At 50.4% G+C, this 20,396-nt stretch overlaps 3 protein-coding genes across 3 annotated transcripts; 1 reads left to right on the top strand and 2 right to left on the bottom strand.

Annotated features, from left to right (window-relative positions):
* The first annotated feature begins 1,870 nt into the window (after nucleotides 1–1,870).
* LOC128271259 (mitochondrial chaperone BCS1) lies at nucleotides 1,871–3,292 on the top strand. Its single transcript, XM_053008709.1, has one exon. It carries the CDS (start codon nucleotides 1,963–1,965, stop codon nucleotides 3,235–3,237), a length of 1,275 nt encoding a protein of 424 aa, XP_052864669.1. The 5' UTR covers nucleotides 1,871–1,962; the 3' UTR covers nucleotides 3,238–3,292.
* A 525-nt stretch (nucleotides 3,293–3,817) lies between these two features.
* On the bottom strand, nucleotides 3,818–7,815 carry LOC128270122 (serine/arginine repetitive matrix protein 1). The gene is made up of 4 exons (XM_053007526.1): nucleotides 7,678–7,815; nucleotides 4,618–7,606; nucleotides 4,250–4,546; nucleotides 3,818–4,184 (listed from the first exon to the last, which is right to left on the bottom strand). Exons 1-4 carry the CDS (start codon nucleotides 7,714–7,716, stop codon nucleotides 3,937–3,939), a joined length of 3,573 nt encoding a protein of 1,190 aa, XP_052863486.1. The 5' UTR covers nucleotides 7,717–7,815; the 3' UTR covers nucleotides 3,818–3,936.
* A 2,083-nt stretch (nucleotides 7,816–9,898) lies between these two features.
* Nucleotides 9,899–19,382, bottom strand: LOC128273159 (uncharacterized). Its single transcript, XM_053011083.1, has 6 exons — nucleotides 19,310–19,382; nucleotides 17,414–17,478; nucleotides 15,474–15,839; nucleotides 12,060–15,368; nucleotides 11,607–11,702; nucleotides 9,899–11,275 (listed from the first exon to the last, which is right to left on the bottom strand). Exons 1-6 carry the CDS (start codon nucleotides 19,380–19,382, stop codon nucleotides 9,899–9,901), a joined length of 5,286 nt encoding a protein of 1,761 aa, XP_052867043.1.
* Between the last annotated feature and the right edge of the window lie 1,014 nt (nucleotides 19,383–20,396).

The raw sequence follows: 20,396 nt of genomic DNA, 5'->3' as shown, positions 1-20,396 counted from the left end.
GGCGACTTTCGCTTAAGAAAATGCTTTGCCCCGTCGAAGATATGAAAAAAGGCTTCGGGTAGCCTAATGAATGCAGCAAAAGAAAAACACTTCTGCGAAACCAAAAGCTCATAAAAGAAGAGAGCTGCACAAAAAGGTCAATCCATTCGAAACCAGCGCATTTTTCTACACCGCACTAGCGCCAAGGAAAACTTATGCTTTATTGAGGCAAAAAACTTAACCAAACTTTAGCTCGAAGTAATTTGAAATCGATGTGAACATATCATTATAATTTTTTTCGAATATAATAAATCTCAACACTTGAATTATGGAGTTGCGAAAACAACATAATTTTAGGCCACCACAGAGCATCATCCTTTTCCTGGTTCATCTCATATTTGCAAAAAAACGTAACCACCGTAGTCGAGAGCGTGCGATTGTCGGACGATGTCTGGTTCGTGTTCGGAAAATGCGAAAGAAATTAATATCGTAATTTCGTGATCCGTGCAGATTTTCGGTTTTGATAAATTGTTTTCCCCCCACGATCTGATCTCAATGCCGCTGACGGATCGTACTAAAGGCTTCGCTTCGGTCTGCGAAGTCTTACAAAGAAAATGCGTATGAAAAAAGTAGGAAAACCAACGCTTCAGTGAAGGTGAAGCACCACCCGACGAAAAGCGATCCTCTTACGGTAAGTTAGGTGGGAAACTTTTCCCCTGAATTGCCCCGAAAGGCGGGGATGGAAAAAATTGAATGGACAATGGAATGAGCCCTCTGTTGAAGACGGTTCCAAGTGATCGATAGGCAGGTGAAGAGGTTCGTTAACTGAATTAGACTCACGCGAAAAATCGAAGGTGAATGTTACTGAATCTGCTGCACTACAAAAAGTTATCCTGCCGTGCGGAAGCATCCAGTCTACACCTTTTACGATGGAAACGGGCTAGTGGAACGATGAAGTTGATATTTGCTATAAAGACTTGCCTAAACGAAATTGAATGATGATAATAATAGGATTGATACGATTATGCTGTGCCCCAATTATGCCCCATCAGACACTGCGTTACCATGCTCATTGGGAACTTCACAGTGCCTGAAAAGGATTTTTTGGTTGGTCATACGGAGCCAAACCATTTTAATCGCATCACAGCCAAGTTGAACACCGCCCGGAGGTATTGGCTTTCAAGCGAAAAGAAAAGTTAGCGAACCACAATGGAGCAGATTGATCATTCTTTGGAAACAATCCATGAAAAACTGGCGTAACTTACATGTCTGGGAGCTTTAACTAACTCTTAGGTTTGTTAACGTACGTGGCTAAGGTGGCTGGTATGCAAATATTTTTCTTGCACCCTACTCTCGTCAGAGTTCTTACCGTTTGAGAGTGCATTCCACCGTTCCGCAGGTACTGCCCACCGTTTTCACGGTCCAACCGGATGCTTGTTTTTCTTTTCTGCATCACATGGTTGAAGTATCTTGCGCTTATTACCCACTTGCGCTCTAAACGCAAAACGAAGCATTGAACCGCATCGGTGCAGAGAAATTTGAGAATGTCTTCGCACATTCGTCCAAAAATTAGGTAGCTTTAGCTTAAAGTTGCCGTTTGATTTCACTTGTAATGTGAATCGGGCTATAAGAACAAAAGTAGCACTTTTACTTCTCGCTTTTTTGCGTTTGCGGCAACGTGAAACTGGAGTTTCGAAATTTCAAATTTGAAAACACCTGGCACTGTGAGATCGAAACTACTCACGCCTGAATCTTCCTCACCACACTCTCACGATGACGTTAACGGTTACCATTGCCAGTGCACTCACACCATCGCACCAGCATACTGACACTGACAGCTGACTTGGGGGTGGAAAAGACAAAATAAACATGTTACAGCGCTTCCCGGAATGGACACGAATTGTTTTAAGTGAACTAGCTGTTATCATCGAACGTTGAAGGCCGATTGTAACCGAGGTCCGAGGACCTCAGAAGTTGCCGAGGATGACGCTGACGGAATACATTGGCGCGCTGGCGGAAAACCCGTACTTTGGCGCCGGATTCGGTCTGTTCGGGGTCGGCGCCGGGGCCGCAATGTTACGTAAAGGGATACAGGGATCGATGGTCCTCTTCCGGCGCCACTACATGATCACACTGGAGGTGCCATGCCGGGACAAGTCCTACCAGTGGCTACTGCAGTGGATTACGCAGAAAGGCGCTCGCAAAACGCAGCATCTTAGCGTGGAGACGTCGTTCGAGCAGCGCGATACGGGCCACGTGAAAACACGCTACGATTTCATCCCGTCGGTCGGGACGCACATCATGCGCTACGGCGGCACGTGGATCAAAGTGGATCGAGCCCGCGAGCAGCACACGCTCGATCTGCACATGGGCGTACCGTGGGAGACGGTTCAATTGACCGCGTTCGGGCGGGATAAGCAGCTGTACTTTCGCATCCTGGAGGAGGCGCGTCAGCTGGCGCTTAAAAACACCGAGGGCAAAACCATCATGTACACAGCAATGGGCTCCGAGTGGCGTCCGTTCGGGCATCCGCGCAAACGGCGACCAATAAGTTCCGTCGTGCTGGACGATGGGGTTTCCGAGCGCATTTTACGCGACTGCCGTGAGTTCATCAAAAACCCGACGTGGTACGCCGACCGTGGTATTCCCTACCGACGCGGTTACCTGCTCCACGGTCCGCCCGGTTGCGGGAAATCTAGCTTCATCACGGCCCTTGCGGGCGAAATCGAGTTCGGTATCTGCCTGCTTAACCTGTCCGAGCGAGGGCTAACCGACGATCGGTTAAACCATCTTATGAACGTGGCCCCGCAGCAATCGATCATACTGCTGGAGGACATCGATGCGGCGTTTGTGTCACGGCAGGACACGCCCCAGCAGAAGTCGGCTTTCGAGGGGCTGAATCGGGTCACGTTCAGTGGGCTACTGAACTGCCTGGACGGAGTGGCGTCAACCGAGGCGCGGATCGTCTTCATGACCACCAACTACCTCGAGCGACTGGATCCGGCCCTCATCCGACCCGGGCGGGTCGATGTCAAGGAGTACGTTGGGCACTGCACACCCCATCAGCTCGAGCAAATGTTCCGCCGCTTCTATACTGGGGCGGATGCGGAAGTAAATGCACGCCACTTTGCGGAACTAGTGTCCGCCGACGGTCGGAAAGTTAGCCCGGCGCAGATTCAGGGCTACTTTATGGTGCACAAATTGTCCGATCAGGAGACCGTTCTGGCGAACGTGCTCACCATTTGGGACAGCTCGTGAGAATGTGCCGCCGGAATAGAGTTGTGTTGTTTGTAATATAATCTGTTAGAGATACCTGGAATGAGATTTAGTTCTTTCGAAATGAAGGAAGCCGAAAACGCACTTAATTTAAATTGCTATCGGCGATCGCGGGATGGGTGAACTTTTGGGCATGATTTATCGAAATTTCCGTACACAGTTTGTCGCAAACTAGAACTACAACTACACCAGCATTTGCGCGGCATTCGTGTTCCGTAAGTTATCGTCCTGGTGTCCGGTACTGCTCCTTCCGGACTGGATCCACCCGAGTATTAGCATTTTTGCACTAGCGCTTGCGTCCCGTCCAAAGCCGGATATCGAAATTCCCGAAACAAACGCCTTCCTACGCTACGTATACGTATATTTAACGTAAAATAAAACGTGTTTCTGCCACCACCTGAGGGTCTCGTGTACCGGTCTCGTACGCCCGTTGCGGTGTTGGCACAGAATAAATAGCTGATACACTTGCAAATCTGCAACTAAACTACGCAATCCTAAACTATACACGCCTCAGCTAAGGGTGAAAAGCATGAGTAACCATCATTAGTTTCAAGTAACGGGAGCTGGCCAATCCGGTCGGTTCGGTGGCGCTTGTGATAAGACTGAATTACAATGAAGAGGGCAGACGAATAAGAACTAAGAACCTACACTCTAAGCGCCCGCTGCCACACGCTCTCCGTTTCAGGCCGAGAACGGCGAGATCCACTTGAACTTGTCCTTCGACGTTGAGTCGTGCAGCTCCTGCGGTGGCAGTTCGTAGTGGTAGAAGTTACACTCGACCTTGTTGACGCAGTGGCGCCCGAAGCGGCACATCTTCGGGTGGTAGAACGTGCACTGCGTGTTGCTACAGTTCGGATAGTACTTGCACAGCGGTGGCAACGGTTTCGCGCTGATCGTTTTGTAGTTTTGCACCGGAACCACCGACGAAGCTGCCGAAGGACAAAACGAACATGCTGTTACACGGTCAGACAGGAGGAACACCCGAGGAACTTACCCAACGGGGGCGCCGAGGCACCGGCACCGGTGACGGTGCTCTTCGAGTGCATAAAGTTACAATCCAGCCGGTGGCAAGTGAGATCGTATTTGCACATCGGGTGCAGATAGAGGCACTTGTCGCCGAACTTGCATCCCGGGAATGCCTTGCAGGGAGTGGTCGGATGCAGGAACTCACACGTTTCGCCCTGCCGACAGCTCGGAAAGTACTTACAACGCTCCTTGATGGCGCCACTACCGCCAGCTAGGGGTTTGCCAGCTTTTCCATCCGCTCCCGAGACGGAGATGGCACTCAGCACTGGAAAAAGAAGAAAAAAAAACTAAGGTGACAAAGGTGATCCCCGGGACCAGCCACTCCATTCTACTTACACGGAGGAATATCGTCAAATTTGCGACTAGATTCGAGCTTCTTAATCTTCCGACCCGGCGACGATCGGACACTTTCGCGCCGTTCACCGTCCCGTTCCCACTCGCGGCGCGATTCTCGCCCGCTCCGTTCCGCGCGTTCTTCACTCTCTCGCTGTCGGCTGCGCCGCGGATTGCGCTCTTCACGACGTCGATCGCGATACTCGTCGTCACTGTCCTGCAGCACGTCGTCCTCGTCGGTCAAGTTGAACTGGATCGGCGAAACGCGCTTCCGTTTGCGCGAAGCCGGCTCCATCTTGTCGTAATCCGTCTTGGACATGTAGATCGGCGACGAGGACACGCTGTCATCCATCAGCTCCTTGGTGCGCTGCAGCAACAGCTCGTTCAGGTGGCTGGGCGAGTTGCTGCTGCCGGTTGGCACCATCCGGGACGAACGTTGCCGCGAGGATCGGGACCTTTCCGGGGAGGCTAGCGCATTTCGTCGCACTGGCCTCTCGGGGCTGAGCGATGGTGTGCGCCGAGCGTGGCGAGTGCCACCCTGCGACGACGAGTGCGACCGGAAGGGTTTCGGTGACCGCTGGCCCCGAGATGGAGAGCGAGAAGTGGAACCGGATTTGTGTGGTTTCAACGCTTCAGGCGTTAGCGTAGGTGGTGGTGGTAGAGGTGGAGGGGTCTTTGCCGGTTTCACACTGAACCGCTCCTTCCGCTTCTTGAGCGTCTCTTCAAACTCTTTGGAGTCCTTCGACGTTGGCGACGCACGCCGTTCCTTCTGCTGCTTGACGCCGATCCGCTCCTTGACCGAGAGTCGAAGTTTGACCGCACCGGGCTGGGCGACCGGCGTGGGAGGAGGAGTATGGCTGGGTGTAGTGGGAGAATCACTCTCGTTGAACCGTCCACCGTCCAGCGTTACGACAAACTTCGTATCATCATCGTCCATCGGCTCCGGAACCACACCGGGAACCAGACTGGGTTCGGCGTCGTAGTCTGCGTTCCCACCCGCTAGTATCTTCATGCCCACTCCCGTGTCCACCCTTCGACCGTAGTCCGCCCCAGCTTCGAGCATCTCTTTAAACTCGTCGTCCTCATCGGAATCGTCCATCAGCACCTGGTTGGCAATGTCCACTTCGTGCACCTCCTCGTCGGTTGCGACGCTGCGGTGGTACGTGGCCATCACGTCCGGTACCTCTTCGACAGCGTCCTCGTCGTCCTCGTACTGCACCTCCACCTCCGAGTGGCTGTTGCCCGATATTTCGATCAGCAGCTTCCGTTTGCCGTCCACCCGCAGAAAGGGCTCCTTACTTTCCCCGATCGCCACCGTGTTGTCGATGGTTTTGCGCAGATTGGCCACGGTGGAACGCTGCGCTTCGGCCATCGCCTTCAGGAGCAGGTTTTTGCTCGGTTGCTTCGCCTTCGGTATTATCGGTCGCGGCTGTACCTTAATGACGCTCGCTACCGGTACCTCAACGATGTCCTCGTTGTACTCCGGTTTCGGGGGCAAGACGATGACGCGCGAACCGATGCGATTGCGCGCCGAATCGGTCCCGTTTTTTGAGCGATCACGGTCGATGGAACGGGATTCGTGATCGCGACTTCGAGACCGCCGATCACGCGGTCGCCCAGGATCCAAATTCCCGCGTCGATCGCGGCTCAACCGACGGCCGGGTGGCAACGCAGGCGGTGACGATGCCTTCGGTCGATTGTTCCGCTCGCGGCTCCGTGCCCGTTCATGTCGCACAGGCCGATGGCCTTTCGGTCCCTCGTTCGAATGTTCCTTTCGACGGAACAGTGGAACGTAGATTTCACGTTCTTCGCGCCGGTGCGCCGAAAGGCTGATGATGGTGCTTTTCATAGCACCCTCACTACTGGTCGAGGGGTTTGCACTGTGACCGACGGCCGATGTGTCACGCGCCGGTTGCTTGGCAGCTCCTCCGCCAGAGCTTTCCACTTCGACAGACTCGGCTGAAGCGGTGACGGCTCTCGTTCCGAGACGATCGAGAACCGAGCGTTTACTGGCACTGGTCTGAGCTTTCTCTTTTACGGCTAGAGGCGCCGGCGGTGTGGTACTGCGAGACGAAGACGGTGCAGGCTTCGGGGGCTCCTGCGCTGCCATCGTTATGCGCTGTCGCTGTTTGCCTGTCGTGACCTGATTGGGCGTTCCCGTGGCGGACGGTTGGTTGGTGAGTGCCGTCGTTGGTTTTGATCGCCGGTCCGACAACAGCAAACTATCGTCGGGCAGTTTGAGGCTCAGCAAATCCTCATCATCATCATCCGAAACATCGGTCCCCAGCGATTTCAGGTGCCGCTTCGCTTCGGAGATCCGCTGCTGTATCTCCGCCAACTCGCACAGCTCTTTGTGGTGCTTCCGCACGACGGTGGCACTGGCTATGTCCGCGATCGAAGAAATATTCGCCGGGCCAGCTTGTGGTGCTTTGCCGCTCTGTTGTTCCCGTGCCGCGGATCCCGTGGAAGACGGCTTCTTGTCACCCGAAGTTCCGGCGTCTTCGTCGATGGATTTTTTTGCCTTTTCGATGTACTGATGGGCGAACACTTCCGTGATCGAGCCCAACGGTGGGCCGCCGGTGGCTGGGTGCGGAGGCGTTTTGTCACCATCGTCACCACTCAACACTGGCCCAGCACTCTTGGGTTCACTTTCTTCGCCGCCAACATCGTGCCGTTTGTTCTTCTTATCCTTACGCTTCCGTTCCCTGCGTTTGTCGTCGGGTTCACCGGATTTCTTTTTCGCCACATCCTTAACCGACTTGGCCGTCACCGAGGCGGGCAGTGTCACTTCTTGCAGCTTCTGCAGCACTTGATGCAACCAGTTGACGAACACCTCTGTCTGCGCACCGAGAAAAAGCGACAAGTCGTCCACCATCTGCTGGCGTGAGCGTTTGTTGGCCACCATTATCATGACATAGTCTGGCAGCTCGTCGTCGATGAACCCGCTGCCGGAACCGGTACCCAGCTCGATCAATTTTGCCTTCACGGCGCTCTGAAAAAAAGGCACATGAAAACGTTAGTCACAAACGGACACACGCGCCTTTGGGGCATTCCTTATCGTACCCTCATCTTCTGGCCAATCTCTGTACCCAGTGTATCCATTTTGCTGCCGTTTCGGAGAAGTGAGAGAAAGGTGGACGATCAACCAATCACTCCAATGCTCGCGACTGACTGTCTGGCCAGTGGTAATCGGCTCGAGTTGTGTTTGCACAGGTAGCTGGAACCCGCACTTGAGGCCACCGAAGCACAGGTAAACTTTGTACCGTAACTGTAAGACAAACAGCCAGTCGCTGCAATCGCTGGAGAATCTAAAAATACTCCAGATTTTCCGATGCGATTCTGTGATGGTGGCTGGAAAATCTTTTCCCGTTTGACGTTTTACTGCGGCAACACACCGACCAGGCTTTCCTTCTCACTCTCGCAGGTACAAGAACTCTGCGATAACAAGAAAACGGCAGGGTTGCACGCAGCCCTACGGCAAGCTGTCAGACAATGCGATGCAATTTTATGGCACACATTGCCGAGGTTCAGAAAGAATCTTACCTTATTTGTAACGGAAAACCGCGAACGGACCATTTTTTCATTTATGCAAAACTTAATATCTTGAATTAATTTATTAACGACTGCTGCTGCTGTCTGAGCCAACCAACGTCCTTGGCAAGGACACCAAAAACGCGCATGCCATTAAAGATTGATGATTCAAAGAAAAAAACATATTTTACATGTTTATTTAGCTCACAAAACATAATTAAATTAAGCGCAATGGTTTTTTTTCCTTTCCTTTCCTTCGAGCCTTTGGTTTCAAGTTACTTGATGCCATGGCGGTTTGAACTTTGCTTATGACATACAAACTCTTGTGTATAGTAAAAGCTTCGCTTATTCCTTTTGTTTTAAACTGAGATTCAAGTTGTGTTTCCGCGGGCAACATATTTCATGGCATTTTTGAGCGCAAAAAGTTCGTCCGATATAATAATGGCACCATGGTATTAGTAGTGAACTTTAAATAAATTGCTAAAGCAAAACCCAACGCCACAGCGTGGCCGATCGCTGCTGACAACAGTTAAACGGGAGAACGTAATTATAATAAGTTATAACACATTAGCACTACCACCGCCACTTCGCGTTGAATGCCAGCTACCTTCTTTTCGCTAAGAACTTATTCAAAAGAATGCTCACAGTGGTCCATTCTATTCATGTAAGTTTTGTTTCAGTCATGATATTGTTCCTCTTCCTCAGCGCACATAGCCTTAATCGATTCAAGTAAAGTAAGAGTACCTAACGTTATTTCCTGCCCCATCTCCCGAGCGTTCGACGTGCCTCGATCCCACGATCATCTTTACTTTCCCCAGGCGCCACATCGAAATGACTACGATTCTACAAATCCACACATCAGTTCTCTTCGATTCCGATAAGCCCGTTAGTGCAACTGTGAACTTCCCTTACCTTGAACTGCGCCCGGTTTCTTTAAGGAAACAATGAAGTAATTTTTGCTCAAAGATCCCAGACTGGGCTATAATATCCATTAATAAATAAACGTAAACGCGTGTGTACGCTAAGTTCAAACCATTTTCGATTGCACAAAAAGACAGGAAAATCACAAGATCGTTGGCGATAACAACTGCTTTACTAAAATGTGACAAATAGAATTCCCTCGTATGCTTCCGTCGAATCATTCGATAGGGGTCAAACACTGCGTTTTAAAAATAAATTAGCGTACTTTCTGGGTTGTCGAGTGTTGATTATGAATCATTTCAAGTGACACAATCTGATAGCTGCTACTCATTCCTATTCGCGCAGCTTGATGGCTCTTTAAAGCAATCAATAAATAACGACGTGTATAAATTAGTTTAATAATGAATGTGCGTACAAGGCTACAACTGCTCAAATGGCTCCATATTTGTTTCGTTTCAGATTGGCAAGGGTAGCAATTGAAATACAGTTCAGTAGCAGTCGTAGCTAACAGTTCACCTTGACAAACGCCGCACAAACGTAGTCGGATTAAATATGCTGATATTAATAAATAAAAACTATAGTTAAATAAATGGAGAGAACATTTCTTTGTGTTCAACTCTGTCGATGGTAGGGTTTCAATGTAAAGGAATAGGTGAAATAGGTGAATGTTACTACTATTCATAAATGAGTCCAGACGATCGATGTGGTAAAACTAATAACAGAGATGAAAATCTGAGCACCGCCTAACGCAATAGTGTTCCATTTAACTCCTAAATCTAACAAGTAAAGTAAGGAAAATCCGCTGCGTCGGGAGACTGGTAAGTAATCAACATTAAATAAGCATTATGTTTTCTTCGCCGGTCAGCATCTTGTCACCGATCTCACTCGACGAATCGTTCGCCATGAGGTTGTTCTGCCACTTGATTTGCTCCTCGTCGAAGGGCAGCTCGGCATCGAGCTTCTCCTGTATCTGATCGAACGATGTTTTAAATTTCTCCTCAATCAAGCTGAACGACTGAATCGTAGCGTTGTCGTCGAACTCGTAATTATCGATCGATATGTTACCAAACAGGCTGTCCAGATTAAGTTGTGGTGCACTGCTACTACTACCAACTCCTCCGTCCACCAGCGGAACGCCAACACCATGCGATGACTGATTATGACTATGGTTCCCGCCGTTAAAAGGCATTAGCGAAACAGAAGACGAACTAGCGCCAGTCAATTCCGATGTGGGGGGTGGTGCTGGTACTGAGTGAATTTTGCGCAAATATCGAAGCGCACCCGTGCCGTTTGTAACTGGAGTTCCTGCTACATTGCTGCTACTGCTGCTGCTACAGCTACCATAACGTTGCTGGGCGTTTTCCCGCGAACCGCTCACATCCATAGTTCCAGTGTCGTTGGATCGAATCATTGCGCTACTGGGCACTGACGGATTTACGATCCTCATACGCTTACCCTCGCTCACGATGATCCCGCCATCAATGCTGTTGCTTCGTCCACTACAGGCGTGGGCGCTCCGGGCCGACGATAAATAATGCGACTGAGCCAAACGAGCCTGGTTATTAGAGGCTTTCCGTTTTTTATCCTCTTCCTGCACGACCGTGCTGCCACCAGCGAGAGAAACGTAGTTGGTGCTGCTACTGCACGTGCTGCTCTGGTCGCAGTTTTCCAACGAGGTGTGGTCCATCGGATCGATCGACGACTCACCAATACTGCCTTCGCTGGGAAATATCGTTTTAAAGGAAAGCATGTCCTCACCCTCCTCACCGATCAACGCTGACCTTGGGAAACCATTTTCGTACATAATAACGTTACCAGTTGCCGCAACATTCGCGGTTGCCAGAAAGTTTGCAGAAGTCGAACTGTTGCAAAGCGTATCCAACTTTTGGTGATGATCTTGCTGTTGCTGGTCCTGCTTTTGTCGTTGTTGCAGCAGCTGCTGCTGTAACTGTTTTGCCTGTTGTTTGGCGCTTTTGTTGCGTATTTTTCGCTCATTTTTTATCGCCAGCTCCCGAAGAACATTCTCATCCGTCACCACCAGAGTGGAGATGAATTTATTGATCTGCTCCTTGGGCGGAGCTCGCTCCGGGTGCACGTTGTAGAGATGCTTGCGCAGTGATGCTTTCGCCTTCAACGGTCCGCGATCGCAATACGGGCACGTGTAGTAAACACTGTCGTGAATTTCCAAATGCCTTTTCAGTTGATAGTTCTAGAACACGTTGAAACAATTAACATTTCAGTCCCAAAAAATAAATAACTCCAATTAAATAATACAAGAATTTGTCAGCAAACGAACGACGGCGGCAACGACTGTGCCATAGCAAAAAGGGCAACTGTTAACGAACTAAAAGATAAGCTAAACTAAACGAACTAAAAGAAAGAAACTTCAGCGGGTCTTAACGTCTTGACAAACAAAACGACATAATTTACCGACATGCATTTCCAAGCCACATTGGTATTCCTTTCTCTGCTATAATTAGTGTTTGAAAGCTGAACAGTATGTATAGTTGTTAGTATGAAACAGCGTTAATGAGCGTTACCTTTGCAAATACTCGATCACATTCGTCACATGGAAATGTTTGTGATAGCTGCGCGTGGTCAGATTCAGCGATCATCGAAGCGCAATCGTGATCGTTCTTCAAAGCGGCACAGTTGTTGAGCGCGCAAATGGGAAAACCGACGCACGGTTTGTTGCGGTTGGCCACAGGCGAGCAAAAAGTAAAACCGTAAGAAAGATAAATCTGCGATTAGCGTGGCAAAAGCGTGTGAGACAAACTGAAAAGCGGTTGATGCCGAAGGGAGACATAAACGATGCGTTTCTTGCGTAAGATTAGCCTCGTCCTTGAGCGGCCCGCGGTTAGTGAAATACAAAATAGGAAATCGTCGTCGCTACTTACAGATAAATCGTCCGGAGAAAGCAACGAACGCGACTTTTCGATTGATTGCTGACCCGAGCCGAAGTTCAAATCTTCCAGTGCCACCGCACCGTCGGCCGCCGGATCGTTGGAATCGGACAGTTTTATGGAGGATAGCGTAAGAAGCTGCGATTCATGCAACGTTGGGACTGAGCCCACACTTCCGGCTCCTGCACTGGATATATCCTCAACCACGAGGCTACATCCCTCGACGTCCACAGTAGCATTGCCACCGGACGATACAAACACACTCTCTGTAGGAACGGCACTTGCCGCACCACTTCCTTGTCCGCTTCCAGCCTGTACATTAGAGTTCATCATATTTCCCATGGTAACCGTCCCCGTGGTTGGAACCATTATGGCTCCAGCAGGCAGCTGCAGCGTACCCGCTGGGCCACCCATGCTGACCACGGTTGGTGGATGATGGTGGTGGTTTGAAATAGGCACCAGTTTCGGCAATTTGTCCGACGAATTTAATACTTTCACATCGAGCTTGTTTCCTAGCGCACTATTGCTAGGCCCGCTTCCAGTGCCGGTGGCTCCGTGGAACAGGTGACTGGTGTCGATGAGATTGTTGTTCGTCAGCTCCAGATTTGAGATGATAATGATGCTGTGCGATTTGGCAGCGGCTGAAGTAGCCGCCACAGACGACGCCGGCGTGATGCAACCCGTGGTGAGATCTTTGGCATTGGACGCGATCTGAAGCTCTCTCCTGTCTCGGCTTCCCAAATTTGGATGTTGCCTCTGGTTACCTTCGGTGGTTGCAAGAGTTGTGGCACTACCGGGACAGTTATTGCTGCCAAGCTCGCTACCGTTGGCTGTGGCGTGCTTTTTCTTAGGATTCTGCGACCGTGATGCATGTGTTGATTCTTTTAACGTTTGCTGGACCGTTTTGTTTTGTTGCAGCGAATCTTGGGCCACCGTTCTTGAGTTACTATCGTTACCGAGTTGTGACTGTGGTTCAGTAACAGACGACGGAGCACCGGAAGCGCCCCCTGCCGCTGCTGCTGCGGCGGTAGCAGCGGCCGCGGCAGCCGCAGCGGCAGCATTTAGTTCCTCCTGTTTTTTGCTTTTTTGCGACAACTTCGTAGCCAGCGCCTTCGCAATGGCCGGCTTTATCGGAGATGTTTTCTTTTGATTCAGCTGGCTCATCACCTTCTTCTCCGATTTGTAGTCGTTCGATACCGTGTAGACGGTGTGCACTTTGCGCAGATGCTTTTCGAGGGCATTCGGATTTTTAAACAGTTTCGAGCACACAATACATTTGTAGAGCTGCTTCCCGTTCGGCGCCTGCACGTTGGTGATCATATCCTGACTCGAGCTTGTATTTGTCGCAGCTGTTCCTGTGGTAGCATTAGGCAAAGCTGAAACGACTGGTGTTAACGGGGAGCCGGGCGATGAGCCAGCCCTACGGACGCCTGGTTCCGATTTTATGGACATTTTACCCACCAGCGATTGCTGCTGCTGGGGTGGCACTGGTTCGGGATCGAAAATCTCTTGCTTGATCTCGCTACTGGCGATCAACTTCATGGTATTGACTCCATCGACTCGGTCCTCTAATCGGTGCTCGATCGTGGGCTTTACATCCTCTTCCGTTGCTGTTGACGTGATGGAAATATCTTCGTACGCCGGAGATTCGATTACAGCGTTTGACCGCTCCTCTATCGTGCCGCCAGCGATCGCCAGCGTCACCATAGACGGTTCATCGTGAATAAGCTCCTTGTGGATTTTCATGTGCCGCTGCAGCGACCACGAGTTCGACAGCACTTTTAAGCACTTCGGACAGTGCAGGTATGCGGTTTTGGTTCGCCGTTCGCTGCACTCATGCTCCTTTAGTTCGTCCGCCTGCTGGAACAGCTTCATGCAGAATACGCACAGAAAGAGATTGTGCTTGCGCACGTGCTTATCGAGATTCGACTTGGTCATATACTTTCGCAGACAAACCTCGCACACGTGCTTCTTCTCCGTATCTGTATCCGCTGCTACGCTTCCACCCGGTGTCGAAGGCACTAGCGAGGGAGTCGGTGTAACGGCCGTCACTCCCCCAACGCTACCGGCATCATTGAGTGTGATCAACGAGTCGGAAGAGGACGAGAAACGACTGTGCAATTTTTCCAATCCACCACCATCGCCACCACTGTCGCTGCAATTAGTTCCGGTAGCGGCCATGAGGGTAAAGCTGGAGTCACAGAAAGCGACACCGTCCGGCTCGTCGCCAGCCGCATCATAGGACATCATGTGACCATTCGCGTTGTCACCCATTCCTCCGATGGTAGCTTCGTCGAACGATTCGAACGCTATGTTGATGTCACTGGCACCGAGCGAAATGTTGATCAAATCAGCCGGACTCAGCGTGTCGTCCGGAAGACACGGTGCATAATCGAGCAGGTTCGCAGATGAACCCACCATCTGCGGATGATGCTGGTGATGATGGTGATGCATGTGGCTGATCGGCGATTGCTGTTCGAGATGGGAGCTAAGCTGTCTTGCCAGGCGGAGATCATCCTCCGGCGCCATAGAGATCATTCCGAGGTGTTGTTGCTGTTGTTGCTGAAGATGATGGTGATCGTTATGGTTTTGACTGTGTTGAGAGAACGACGCCAAATGTTGCTGCTCCTGGTGGTGGTGATTTAAGGGATGATGCTGCGGTTGCCCCACATGCTGACTAGAATGGGTAACCGCGGAGCTATGGTTGAAGTAAACGTCCATCAAATCAGCCACGTTCGAAGACGATGCTGCGGTCAGTGCCGCACCTGTTCCCAGTAACTCCAAATCGAACATGTGGTTCTGTTGGTGGTGCAGGGGCGTGTTGCTGTACTTCGGCGAAGTCGTTTTCATCAGACTGTCAATGGGCGGTAGCGATACCTTATCGTACCCCGAAGTCGATGCCGGTGATCCTCCGCTGCACCGCTGTCCGGTTGCCAGTAAATCGGAGGTAGCCGAGCAGAAGTTGCTACTATTGTTGTTGTTGTCGATGTCCGCAAGCTCACTACCACTACCAACACTGTGCGGCATCGACGAGAAGGTATCATCGAACGCAGGTGGAATCATAATGGACTCTGCAATGGCGTTGGGAGTTCTATCGCGGCCAGTGCCACAGGATAGTGCACTACAACTGTCCGCACAGAGCCCGCCAGCGATCGTCGTTACGTTCATTGGCGGTGATCGGTTATACTCATCGGCCGCACAACCGTTGCTGGACGCTTTCTCTAGCGCAAACCCATAGTCCATGCTGACGGAGCGTAGTATGTTGTTGCAAATGTCGTACGGACTCGGCTCGAGCAGCGACACTCCGATCTTGGCGGCATAGCTTCGCGAGTACCACACTCGTAGTATGTCGCCCAGCTCGATGTCCTTCACTGCCGAGTAGTAGATTTCGTCATTTTCCTACAACCGACGAAAGAAAAGATGAGGAACACCAATTGGACACAGGACACACAAATTGAGTTGAGCAGCCGTTTTAACCAACCGTTTGTCCGGCCTCAAGGTTACCTGATAGCAAATGAGGTTCTGTTCGTTCGAAAACCGTGCCAGACTAACGTGGATCATCCAGTTGCACTTGGTTTCGTTGCGCGTGTCCAGATACACGTTCCGACCGCTGCTGAACAGCGTCTGCAGCTCTGCACTGTACTCATCGTCCTCGCCCTCGTGGTAGTAGGGTGGCGCGAACAGGACGAGCGGAAACGGAATACTCTTCACCGGCACGTAGGAGCGCTGCGCGAGCAGCGGCCCGAAGCGGGTCCCTTTGGCAAACTTTTGTGACGTCACTACGCAGCTGCCGCCCTCCGGTGTGTCCATTATCAGCAACCCGTTCGGCACCGATGACCTTGAAAGGTTAAGCGTCGGCTTATCCTTAACCTGGAATTTGTGGACCCGAACCCGATTAGCGTGATCACTGGCAGACCCCTGGCATTAGAATAACCCTGTTCCTTGACCATCTATGTTTGTGCCCCACCCCTCACAACTTTTCTCGCTGGATCGAAGCACTAAAAGAGGCCCGCATGAAAAACAAAATAACAGCAGCTGCCTGCCATCCGCATGTGTGGTGGCGCGCGTGCGGTGATTCATCGGCTGGCTGACACAAATTTTCCACAACCCGGGCCGGAAAATGAAGCCATTAAAAACCGATGCGCCAGAACGGGACGGGCAGCGACCGTGTTAGACACTGACGGAAAAGGGCAGTCTGCGTTGCCTCTTGATTGCGAAGGGAACTGCTGCCGGCGGCCCGGTGGGTGGGTGTTGGCAGCCGCAAAGAGTGTGAAAAATAACACACAAAACACCTTCCCCCCATCGCCCATCGTCCATCGCCGATCCAACCTTTTGCAAAGTGGTCGCGCCCGAAAACAGAACAATATGTTTTCCTCCTCCATGTGCGGGTTTTCCTCGGCGAGATGTAAAAATTCCTCTCTGTGTCTCTCTGTCTCTCTCTCTCTCTCTCTCTCTCTCTCTCTTTCTTTCTTATTCCCCATATCGTGCTCTCTCTCTTGCTTTCTCTCCTTTTTCTTAACTTCTTGTATGGGAAAGATTTTCCACCATCACACTACTACCAACTCACGATCCCGACGATCGAGTGCGCACGATCGATCTTTCTCTTTCTCGCTCGATCTCTTTCGGTAGCGCGTCCGCTGTGGTGAGTGTGTTCGTGATAGTCAGGATAAAAATATTGACTTTTTTCTTCCCACTATAGCCCCGCGTCCAACCCTTCTCGACCCACCGACCCGACAACTTCCTGTGCGTTGGTTCCATCACAAGGCTCACGACTGCACGAAAAATCGGCCATAAAAGGGAGACGGATACAACGGTGGTGCTCGAACCAACCCCCTCCCGTCACCTACCCAGTTAGCCGCATCTACGCGTTTGGCCTAGGCTACCCAGGACTGCACAGCAGCTGCCCCCCGTTTGTCTGTGGACGGAGCGCCGAGCGCGAGAGCGCACTGCGCAGACGGGGCCCAACTGGCGACCGGATTGCGCACATGTTGTCATGGACATTATAAAATGCGTAAATTATATAATTTTACCGTCGAAAGTGCACCGTTTCACGCACTCCAGACCGAGCGGAGGTCACCCCCCATTGGCCGCGAACCGAGTGGAGGAAGTTCAGTCACTGCGCCGGACGGTAACAGAATGAAAATGAGTGGCCGCCTCTGCAAAACACGACAACGTGGGCCGTTCTCAATGGTGATCCGAATTTCTTCCATAAATGGAGTTACTAATGTCCCGGCCCAGATTCGAGGATGAGAACCGCCACGTTTCGGGACGGCTGGATACATTTCTCTACTGATTTACATCGAGAGTTACTTGCGGGTACCGAATTAAGATCCTGTCTTTTGGGCTAGAACTGTGGTTGTCAGGTGGCCCCCGTATTGGCTCGTTTTCTCGCAGCGTACAAACTACAACATTGGGCACTTCACTGACACACCCGGGATACTTACATGGTCTCCTTTGGCGTTCTCCGGGCAGTTCTGGGTGTAATGCGAGGCCCCGCAGATGCTGCACACTAGGATCATCGTGGGGCCGATCCGAGCGGTGGTATTCGGCAGCGTAGAACCGCAGGATGACGACGAGTAACACACGTCGTTAGTTGGCCGTAGCAGTTCCTCCGCAGGCACGCGACACCCGGGAGCGTGGATCAAGAGCAGCGGAAAATCGGTCGAATAAGAGAGCACGTGCCAAACAGGTGCACAGGGATGTTATTTGATGTCCGGCAAACAGTGAGTGGCGCAAGAAGGCAGATAAAAAGGGGCAGCAAAGAGGGATTTCAATCAGCAAATTGGTAAAAAAACGTGGTGAAACAACAACGACTAAAACGATTCCGCTAGCCACACTATAATCAACAACAACCGCCCAGCGGTTGGAAGCACTACTTGGGACAGAGCTTGGAGCACCGGAACACGGTTCCAGGCTTTTGGGAGGATCGCCAGCTAAGCAGCAGAGCCACTACTAGGCCAGCCAGCGACTGTGACTAGACTAGGAGAGCGATGTGATGATGCGGATGGCACCACGACGACGACGACGTCGGTGATCACGGGCCCCGAAACGAAGGAGCTCAGCATCGCACGAACACTGCTCACGGATTGATGCTGCGAGCGTGAAATCTCGTGCAAAAGATCGTGTACGGACGAGGAGTGTGCGCCCATCGCGGCGCACACTTAACCCATACCACGCCGTTTGCAGTCGCATGCCACATTTAGGACTGGCGATTTACGGGCTGTGCGGGGGATGGCAGCGGAGGGCGTAATTACAGTGATTCGTCGTGACATGGCCGGGTTCCCGAAAATCATGTTTCCTTCGTGTACGCATACAAACGCGAGCCCCGTCATTGAACCCTTAGGACTCGCGATTCCATCATAGAGTGGTATTTCAATTCAAGAGAGTGCAGCAGTGCCTCAGAATTTTGGTTGTTTAGATCATTGATCGTCGATCATAGAAAGTGTAGTTATAAAGTGTTCGCGTTCAGATGATTTATTTTATTTCGAATAAAATGTTATTCAAATTTTTAAAAACATTTTTTTAACAAATCTAAACAACAAACTTTGTTGTACCCTAATTCCCCGATCGTAAGGTGATTTAGTAAAACTTGTGTTTCCATTTTTTATTTGTTAATGCCCTTCACTCAAGGGTTAAGAATGACGAAAGAAAAACATTAACCGCTTTCATAATGTGTGTGACACGCTTAGGCTGCGCAATCGACTGAGGAAAAATCGGAACCAATTTCCCAAACACATTCGAACGGGGTATTAGAAAAGCGACCGAACGTGAACACGTATACGTGTAGACACCGTTGTAGGATTCCGTAGGATCGTCGAAGAGGAGCGAAGTAACATTTACTAATGAAAATTACCATGAAAAGAAGTGCCGTATGGTGATTGCCGATCGTGTATTGTTCGTTCAACAGCGGACAAAAATTCTGGCAAATAATGAATATATTTTTGAGGTAAAAGGCTCAATGAGAAATGGCCACGGCAAAACATTGGTAAAATAATCAAGGTTATGGTGAGAAAATTACGGAATAATTCCGTAAATTCACGAACTAAACGTTCTTTGCGTAAGAAATTGTTGAACATTTCGGCTCCCTATGAAGTGGTTTAAATTACGAATATCAATTTACTGTAAGTGCCTCGGTGTAGTAATTAGCATTAATTGCCGTGGATTATGAGATTACCCGAGGTTACGCGATAATAATAGAGATTCTTATCTATGTGGCTGGTATGTGTGTAAGCGATAACCAACACGAGTCAAAGGCAGACCATGCAAAATAACCTCCCCAAAACAGAAGAGGCATACAAAAAGGTGAAAAGAAACAAAATAAATAAACAAACCCAGCTTACCATTTTCCACGAGATGTACATTATTCAGCACCGATAATGCATCAAAACATACGTTTGAAGATAGGTTGCTCATAACTGTGCGCCGGGCGCGGGAAGACCCGGCACAACCTGGCCCGTGGCGATTAGTCCTGAAAATGTAACAATTTGGCCGCCACCCGCAGAGATAATGCCATTCGGCGAGCTGATAAGGCTAGATCGTAGAATTTGGATACATTTTACGTTTGTCACGTGAACGTCTCCGATAACACTGATCTTCACTTTCAATCATCAAACTCAATCATTTGATGTTTCAATTTTTTCATTTTTATCGTAGTTTTCATAAAATCTTTTTTTGTCATGCTACTCTGAGCAAACCTTATCCCACACGCTACATTGTCAGCTGGGTTATGGATCAATTGGTCGCTTTCTGATTGATAAAATCCGTTGCTGGAACATCTCCAATAGTCAATACGTCACTGGCACTGCACATGGTACTGATCACAACAAGCTAAACGTGGTTGTAACATTTGCAACGCTTCGCAAATCGCAAACAAAGTATACAAATGGTAACGGACTGCTTCCAAAGCCACAACCGGAAACGTAACGACGTACAGAGCAAACAAAGAATTTTGTAACGGTCACTTCGCTATGATTCGCTGCAGAAACTGGAACAAAAGGATTCCCGATGTAAGCGTCATGTTGCATCCTTTAGTGGGTCTGCGATTGTGTGATGTTTTTGGTCCACCCAACAACACTAGAACGACACTGTGTGAAAAAATGCTCTCACTCAGTTACAACAATACCAGAAGGCAAGCGCCTGGCAAAGGATTGCCCGGCGCTTTGGTCGCCAGCGAGTCTCACAAGCGATCACTGCCGAAACGTGTGCCAATCAATGCGAACACGACTACCGAACCAGAAGCCAGAAACTACACTACTGCGGAACGCTTCAAGCGCACTCCTGACACTACCAGCAGCAAAGCGTTTACACACACTTCCGCAGCCAGCAGTGTATCGAGTTACATGAAACGGCCAGTGATCGATAGGCGCATGGCGCACACACACGCTCCACTACCAAATACAACTGCCAATACCGCGTGTAGTGGTACGA

This window comes from Anopheles cruzii, chromosome 3 (assembly GCF_943734635.1).
Source record: "Anopheles cruzii chromosome 3, idAnoCruzAS_RS32_06, whole genome shotgun sequence".
Lineage (NCBI taxonomy): Eukaryota > Metazoa > Arthropoda > Insecta > Diptera > Culicidae > Anopheles > Anopheles cruzii.
This window is presented reverse-complemented; position numbering and strand designations above follow the sequence as displayed.

Bases quoted from the DNA above. Each gene is read 5' to 3' on its own strand.
- LOC128271259 (XM_053008709.1), top strand. From the start codon at position 1,963: ATGACGCTGACGGAATACATTGGCGCGCTGGCGGAAAACCCGTACTTT.
- LOC128270122 (XM_053007526.1), bottom strand. From the start codon at position 7,716: ATGGATACACTGGGTACAGAGATTGGCCAGAAGATGAGG. The intron at 4,547-4,617 runs GTAAGTAGAATG...TTCTTTTTCCAG, and splicing joins ATTTGACGATATTCCTCCGT to TGCTGAGTGCCATCTCCGTC. The intron at 4,185-4,249 runs GTAAGTTCCTCG...GTCCTTCGGCAG, and splicing joins TGCCTCGGCGCCCCCGTTGG to CTTCGTCGGTGGTTCCGGTG.
- LOC128273159 (XM_053011083.1), bottom strand. From the start codon at position 19,382: ATGAGCAACCTATCTTCAAACGTATGTTTTGATGCATTATCGGTGCTG. The intron at 15,840-17,413 runs GTAAGTATCCCG...CACAAATTCCAG, and splicing joins AGAACGCCAAAGGAGACCAT to GTTAAGGATAAGCCGACGCT. The intron at 15,369-15,473 runs GTAACCTTGAGG...CGTCGGTTGTAG, and splicing joins AGAACCTCATTTGCTATCAG to GAAAATGACGAAATCTACTA.